The 8,887-nt window shown below is 34.1% G+C and overlaps 1 protein-coding gene across 1 annotated transcript in view; it reads left to right on the forward strand.

The window, feature by feature from the left end:
- The window catches only part of LOC111088297 (protein Ycf2-like), an 11,419-nt gene extending 4,096 nt beyond the window's left edge, over positions 1-7,323 (forward strand). The window contains exons 3-5 of the mRNA XM_022397993.1: positions 955-2,997; positions 5,739-5,843; positions 7,151-7,323. Coding sequence (XP_022253701.1) covers positions 970-2,997; positions 5,739-5,816 — 2,106 coding nt within the window. The 5' untranslated portion in view covers positions 955-969 and the 3' untranslated portion in view covers positions 5,817-5,843; positions 7,151-7,323. The remainder of the gene's footprint in view (positions 1-954; positions 2,998-5,738; positions 5,844-7,150) is intronic.
- The last annotated feature ends 1,564 nt before the right edge of the window (positions 7,324-8,887 follow it).

The following is an 8,887-nucleotide window of genomic DNA, read 5'->3' on the forward strand; positions in this document are numbered from 1 at the left end:
TATCCCTTAATTCCATTTTATCTTTCAAACCATTAATTATGTTACTTGGTAATTCATACATGGAATTATTAAAGGATTATATTTATTAGATTAGTAGTCCTTATATGGAAAAACATCATACTGAAAGATTAATATCCTTAATAAAAATTAAATGTCCAGTTTGTGGAAAGTTGGTGTTTTTTCTATTGTTATTAATGTATAAATATAGGAGATGACACAACACAGAAGCAGTAATATTAATATTAATCCTGCATAAATATTAAGTTAAAATGCACCACGTTTCCTTTAAAAGTTACCCATTTTCAACCTTCCTTCACCCCTCCCTTCAGTCTAATGCCGATCGTTGACTCGGCTGGGTTTGCTGTTATCCTCAAGATTTTTCTAGTCTTATCTATTTTCATCCATATAGGAGTTCTAAACCATGTTAATGTTTTATGTCTTTCAGTACTTTGATTGATATTATAAACTTTTCTTTTATCTTAAGTGTTTGCTGTTTCCAAAAGAGTCAATTTTTTGTTAGGAAGTTAGTTAAAATGCTGCATTATAACTGTGCAGTGGGCAAGAAAAGTTCGAAAACTAGCGAGTTTCGAAATTACTCCATACAATAATATAAAATGTTTTTCACATATTAAAATAATTCCAGAGGTTCTAAGACTTTTCTGACACTAGCTGATGATGATTTAGTACCTGCTGGTATTGATATTTTACTTGGTAGTATAGACAAAATATTATATTTAAAACCATTTTAATATCAAGTAAAAAATATTTAAAATTAATAAAATAAAGGTATGTAACAATAAACATTCAGGTATTCTATAGATAATTGTTTTTTTTTCAGTAATAAGTAATAAATGAATAATTAACTTGTTGTGGTTTGTCTTGCATATTTTTAAACTAGTGCAGATGATGAATTTTTACTACATTATGAAAATATCATGCTATTAATTTTTTCAGGTGAGTGAATTCTGTATGGCTGCCCTAGCAACATGTGTCACCATCCTACATCCTCGAGTTGCAATCATACGTCCATCTAGTATCTCTGCTGCAAATTCTGGTACCGTAGTTGGCCATACAGTTCCTTCCTTGGTTCCACACAGAAACATTCCAGCTATGAACGGTGACCCTGTCACTACTATTGCTAGAAGCTGCATCTTCCCACCACCTCATTCCAGGGACCAAAAAGAAAGCTATAACAGCAATGTGACCAGAATTGTTGAAAGACAAGAGGTCACCCCTGTATCTAATCTTTCTATTTCAAGTGAAGCTCACGTGCATTTTGTATCTGAACAAGAAGGAAATGTTGGGAATTCCCAGTGGATGAGGACACCCATAAGTAGCCACATGTTTCATGTTAATGCTAAGAGTGGAGAAGAGAGACTAGGCTTAACGCATGAGGATGGCAGAAATGCTAGGTTTCATGAGCATGTGCCAGTTAAAGAGAATCTTCATGAATCCACACCAGCTAAATCCAGTCTTCATGAACCTGTATCAGTTGAAGCACATCAACTCTCTACTGTGCATTGGGAGAATCAGCAAACATCCAAAATGAACAAGCATGTGTTTAACCAAGTCCCTGTGAATCTAAGGACACAAACTCTTTTACCCCAGAACACTGTACAAAATGGGATGAGTCAAAATGCTAGAGATTTAGTGAAGCCTGTTATATCTGCAGTTTCTTCATCACCTTCTCAGAATGTATCTAGTGCTGTAACAATGGTGTCTCAGCGCATGGAACATTCTGAAAATGTAGAAGTAAATGTTGGTCCAGATAAGGTTGATGTGCATGAAATTGATAAAGAAAATAAAGAGGTTGAATTTGAAACAGGTGCTAATACTTATACCCACAACACTACTGTAAATCTTGAACTTTACAAGAAGTTCCCTCCTGACCATAATTTGTGTTCTGGTGAGAAAAGTGTTGCTATTGAAGATGAAGAACCGGAAGTATTAGATGAAGAACCCGAAGACTTAGGTGAAGAGGCAGATATGATGGATGAAGAAGTTGAAGGATTTGATGAGGAGGCAGAAGTATTGGATGAAGATTTGGAAGTTCTAGATGAGGAAGAAGGTTTAGGTGATGATCCAGAAGTGTTGGATGAAGAACCAGAGATGTTAGATGAAGAGCCAGAGATGTTAGATGAAGATGAAGAAGGACTGGATGAAGATGCTGAAATAATGGATGAAGAACCAGAGGTACTAGATGAAGAACCAGAAGTTCTTGATGAAGAACTAGAAGATGAATCTGATGAAGAGCCAGAAACTGTTGAAGAAATAAAAAATTGTGTGACTCTTCAAGGAGTTACTTGTTCAAACAGCCAAAATGAATCACAGTTAATTGCTGATACTTCACGAAATGGTGATGTTCTTTTTTCTGATACTGCTTTACCCAATCAAAACTTACCAGAATCAAATACAGTTGCTGTAACTTTAGACAGTACTAGTATTATCATATCAAGTGCTGTGTCCCTTAGAGAGGAAGGTGTTTCTTACAGCCAAAATGTACCAGAGTTAAGTACAGCTGCTGTAGAGATAGAGAAAGTTGATGCCATCTCTGATAATCTACCTGTTGAAGAAATAGCTCTATTCAATAACCAAAGTGAACCAGAACTAAATACAGTACCTGTTGGTCCAGAAAGCGGTGATGCCACATCATCTCATGTCATCTCTGAAAAAGAAACTCATTCAGATATCCGGAATGTACCAGAATTAATTACAATTACCATTGCATCAGAAACTGGTGAAGTAACCTCATCTGATACCCCGTTGGATACAAGCATTAAGTTGGCCACTGATATTTCTTCTGTTCACACCACAAGAAATGGAATCAACCATCTACCTTCTCCAGGATTGCATACTCACAATGAAGTTGTGGACCTTAAGGATGATACTATTGAATTTAAAGCTTCACGAGGAGAGAAAAGACCATTGCCAGAGGATTCTGAGATTAATGAGGAACCAGAACTGAAAAAACTTGCTGACCAACCTGAGATCTCAGAAGTAAGTTTTGATGGTTCAGAAGTCAAATTCTTATTATAATAAATAATACAATATATCATTATTTTACATAGACTGTTCTTATGAAAAAGTTTTTAAAAAAATGTAGAAGTATGCAATGGAACATCGGTAATTATAATATTAGGATACCAATCAAATATAAAATATAAATTAAAAATGAGTATTTTATACATACCTACAGAAAAAAAATAATTTGTATATTTCACTAATTAAACATTGACATTAAGCTTACTGGAGTATTTGTCCTTCAGACAAGTGAATAGCATTTCTTACTTGTCCAAAGTTTTTGAACAGGGTGTGACACAAGTGACCGAAAGAAACTCCTCTTTCCAACTGCCGACAAATTTTATTTTATGGCTTACTTCATATCTCAGCTTTGAAGCCTCTGAACTTGCTGAAGTTTGGGGTTTTGTTTTTTCCCCGGCCATTTGCCCAGGTTTTAGGGGCTCCAGAAAAGAGATTGTCGACGTCTTCTGCTAACAAGCTAGATAACTTAGCTAGCTTGATATAAGTCAGCTAGCTCACCTCGACAAATTACACTTCATGATTCACAAAATGGAAAATTATTTTAAATTAAATGGTGGTGAAGAACAAAACAGGGGTTGTTCATACCAGTTAAATAGTATAATAATAATAATTAGTTAGATTAAGTGCTGGTAGCTGGCTAAATATTACCTCAGGTCAATTGGACCGTTACTCGTATGACAATATTTTTCAAGTATTGCCGTCACATTAGTTTCATGGGGGTCCACCTGTCAGTCAGCCTTCGTTCTGCCAACCACAGGAATTCTTGAAATGTTGGTGTGCCAGGCATCCTTGTGGTTGGTGGAGCAGTGGGGGGGCTTGGGTGGGCTATTTGTAAGTTTTGTTTAATTACTTTTATAATAATAAATAAACAATATACCCCAAAAAACAAGAAATAAGCACTTACATGAGTCTTCTGTTTTTTTGCTATCGACTGTCGATGAAACTTAACCATACTTTCTTATACTCATGGTAGTAGTGCACTAAATAGTTTTTATTTAATAAAGTAATGCAACAAAGAACATAGAATAGTGACATGCAAAAAGCAGACAATGTCTCGTAACTATCACAATTTTTCTGGCTTTCTATCTCTGTAACAAGAACTGTTAGAACTTCATCAAATCTGCTCAATATCGTTCCTGTGAGGAACAAACATTTTTCAGCAAGCAATTTGCAAATCTATGTACAGAAAACAATGTAATATCATACGTTATTTGATAGATGAAAACCTTGACTTCATATTGGTTATAACCAATATAGTCGTAAACGTAAGAGAGAGAGAGAGAACTACTGACAAATCCTGAAAGAGAAGATGTGACTGGTGGGCATAGCAGGAGGGGTCTGATTTTCTTCTTGATGGGTCTGTAACCAAAAAATATTATATATTATTAAAATATGGCTTAGTAGCTACGATTTTATTCTATACTTATTGGTGTAACTTAAACAACAAGTAGTTGAATTAACTTTTGAATGTAACTGACTAAAACCCTCATGACATGGGCAGGTAAAAGATCGGTGAAATCTTGTTAGGAAACACTTTCTTCAGCTGGGTATTTAGAAAGAGAGACTACGTCCAGCTAGCTACAGTCATTCCTGTGTTTTAAAAAAAAAGCTATTTTGTTTTGGTCATAGATTATGGCCATACAGTAGTCTGTGTAACTCTTGATAAACCATGAATTCATGCATGTTTGCTTATATGTGTTTAATTGCTAGAGCATTCACTCAAATATTAAGCATCAGTAGATAAAATGAACTACTAGCTAGCAGTTAATATTCTAACTATCCATATTGAGTTCAAGCTTTAGTTGACATGTGCGACATTCTCTGTCAGTGTTTGAGACTGCATTTCGTCATACAGTAGGTTGTCGACAACAGAACAAGCTAAGGGGATGACAGAAACTGTATGTGGAAAGGAGAGGCACTACTTGGCTTAACATTCTCGTCAGTCCTGATCTAACGATAGCTAGCTAGCTGTTTTGTATATACATTCTAATGGAGCTGTCAGTGCTAGCTGGCCAGCTCACTAGTCAATTCTAGTTATCTTCAGAGCTTAATTACACATCTAGGAACAAGACTTTGGCTCACTGAACATTTCCCCAACTACCGCACTCAACCTAGGGCAGACTATTGTTTGTGTCACTGCCTTAGAAACAGAGTTACATCATCAGTATGAAGCGGGCTCAAGGACACTAAGTTGCAGGGTTCACGATGAGACAAATAATGGAATAGAGATGACAAACTGATGAACACAGATATTCTCCGACATTTTCATTCGCTTGTCCGACTGCACATTTTACTTATCCCGGACAAGCGTTGACGTCAGTCCCTGTATAAGCATTCTATTTGTTTTATATGTATAGTGAAACTGAAAGCATTATTAAGGTGAAACCAAAACTATATGTATGTATTTAATAATTGTTATCAACCTCACTCTGAAAAAAACTTATCTAATATTCGTCAGAGTTACGTACGTTTCATTCTACTTTTACAGTGTACATGTTCACACTAAAAAGAGTTGAACAGTAGCATGCTAAAACAAAATTTAATACTAAACTCAGATCTAAGTTACTAATGCAGTTAGTTTGACATTAAGATCCATTTTGTCATATATATTGTTCAGTTTTTGACTCATTGACTTGCTTTTATATATATATATATATATATATACCCCGTCACTACATTTGCTGTCCTTTTCACAGGATCCATCAGATGCTGATGTGAATGTTATGATTAAGTCCTTCGTCAACAGTTCTCCTGACCATAAAGAGGATATGTGATACTTGTTAAGTTGTAGCAGTGTTCTGGTAAAACATCTTGTACTTTATCAAAGTCATCGTGTCACGTACAGATTCTCATACTTACTGTTTTAGTGAAGTGATTCTTAAAGTTCTTTTCTTTTTAAACTACTTATCAGCTAGCACTGTTATTCTATAGAAGATATGTAGATTTATTTTAGGCGTGAACTACTCAACACACTTTTACACAACTTAGATAATTTGGTTAAAGAGTGAAATTCATCATTTCTCCCTATCTGCAGTTTCTTCTCAGGATCACTCTTCTCTTCTCCCCTCCCCCCTCCAACAAAGTAACTCGAACATTCAAAAATGTTGTTCCGGATTTCATGTAATAATAGAAGGTTTTGTATATTTTGTGCATCAATTTTTTTTCAAACATTGAAAATAAAGATTTAAGAAAGGGAAAGATTCACTGTACAATTTTAGTTGTTAAACCACCATTTGTTGATTTAATATCTGTATTCTCAAATTCAATCCATAACAATGTGCTTATAAGATAATTTTTAACATACCTTTTTGAAAAAAAAACAAAAAACAACAACTTAAAACAGTGGGCTTAATATTTGTAATAATATTCATGTTATACTGCAGATACTTTTTTCTGACATTCCTCTTACTTTTTTTGTAGAAACCTTCATGTTACAAATTTTGTCCATCATATTGATTACTATTTGTTATTTATCCTATGAAAATACTGTGTAAAGAAATGACCACAAATATTGCGTGAAATCATTCATTTTCTATGTAAGATATCTAGAAAATCCCATTAGTAGTTAGTGGAATGTTGGCAGTATTACATTTTTTTTGCTGCAAATTGTTACAAAAATCCTATCGCCAACAAATTCATGGACCCACATGAAGTGTGGTCTGACTCTAGTTTAGAAAAAATATGTTTAAGAAGCCAGTTGGGTCCATGTGGATCACAGTGGTAATTTTAGGTTTGAGATGAATGTGAAAAAAAAAATATCTGCAGTTTAATGTGATTTTTATCACAACTAATTATTTACAATGTCTTTTTACATTCCAAACCTCAAAATGTTCTCATTATTTGGTTAGGATTTATGACAGTAAAGTATGCATGAGGTAAGTTTATAAGAGATAACATTCTATGGTGAAGCAAAGTAAATGCATAATAACAGGGGGGAAAAATTGTGTTCAGATTATTTCAACATTAAAAAAAAAAGCAAATATATTGCTAGTAGCTCTTTTGGGAAAAAAATCATATAAATTTACTTTGGGGATTACGTGTTTCGTGTAATTTTCATCTAACAAAACAATGTTTTTTCAGAAGTTGTTCATTTTCATTTTGTGAACAGGAGTTGGGATGTACAACTGATCAGTGACGTGAAAATATTTGGTCTGCTAGACACTCTTCGGCATCTTCAAGCATTCATTATGCTGAAGCAATTGTAACAATCAAGTAAAATCCTTTATTTGGAGTTCATTAATCTATGTTTTGAAGCTAATAAAACAGGATAATTAAACATTAGGTTGAGTCTTGCACATCGTTAATTTTAATGGAGATTCTGACTTGGTGAGTTAAGATCCAGAATGACATTTTGACACACACGAGTGTGTGTCTTTGTAAAGTCACAAGTGTTTCAAAATGTTATTTCTAGTTAACCTTACTTAACTATTATTCAACTCACTAATCCTTAAAACATTACTATAGATTTTAAAGTGGTTAAACATTTGATCAGTTTTAAGGCCTTCCAAAGTACCACTAGCTCTCCATCCTTTTTAGATCGTTATTGTGTCGCACAACATTATGAAGAGTATTTTAACTGAGGACAAGATGTAAAGAAACAATCAAATGCCAAACAGGAAAAAAAAAAGGAAAACTTTCAGACTATTTTTTTATTTATAAAACTTTCAGTTGTGAAGTGTATTGAATAGCATATATATGGGTTTTGTTTGCATGAGATGGCTATAGTAAGTTAGAATTGGGCTTTAAATATCATTATTTAAAGTTCTGTGTTTTTAGCTTTTGCACCCTCAAGATACAATGACCAAAACACACTGTTAATGACAGCAAGAGATTAATCATAACCCCGTAGAATCTTAAACTTTTAATTTACAGTAAATTATGGAACATGAAAGACGATAAAAATTTGGTTTTCAGATTGTCAATGATTGTACTCGCTCGTTAGAAGAACAGTTTTTTTTCATGAGAAGGATATTTATATCACTTTCATGAAATTAAGCATAAATTCTTGCATAACAAATTAAAGACTAACAACTTTAGCTACTTACTCGTAGTAAGTTCCTGCTTTGCTTAAATTAACACTTCATTCTTTCTTAATATGTTGTTCTTGTGTTCCAACAAAAATAATTAATTCCATTCGAATCCAGGTCATTTTGTGTTTGTTTTACGTTTATGTTCCAATTTAATATGATCTTTTATTATTATTTCTTTCCCTCTCTTACAAATAATGCTATTACTTTTGACTACCATGTCTCCACAGAGTGTTGATTACATTAAATTAAGACAATTTTGAAGCCTCACCATATCATTCCCTGTCCACTCTTTCTGTGGACATTGTATCTTGACAATAGCCCTGCAGTACAGTTTTCATTGCAAAGCATACCACTCTTCCCTGTTTGTTTCCATAATACATTTATTGTACAAAAATGATGGTTTCCAAGTGACCATTTCAATAGTCCAATCACACAAACGTTCATAAGCACTATATCTGGCAATTTGACTTATATGTCTTCATATGGAATAGCATGAATATCTTTGTTTCATCCTCCAGCTGTTTGTTCAAGTATGCACATGTTGAATGGGAAGTATGATAGGAATCGTTATCTTAGTCAACCCCTACCCTATTGGCCTTGTTTCCTGATCGAGACCCTTCTTCATTACGTTGCATACTATTGCCTGGGACGTTTGCTACCGATTTTCCATGCTCATGGATTCTTACCTGTTACAACACATTGCACTTTGCTTACCACAGCTGGAGTATGAATTGTTACAAGACATGCTCATGGATTCTTACCTGTTACAACACATTGCACTTTGCTTACCACAGCTGGAGTATGAATTGTTACAA

The sequence above is a fragment of the Limulus polyphemus genome, unplaced genomic scaffold, assembly GCF_000517525.1.
Source record: "Limulus polyphemus unplaced genomic scaffold, Limulus_polyphemus-2.1.2 Scaffold3499, whole genome shotgun sequence".
NCBI lineage: Eukaryota > Metazoa > Arthropoda > Merostomata > Xiphosura > Limulidae > Limulus > Limulus polyphemus.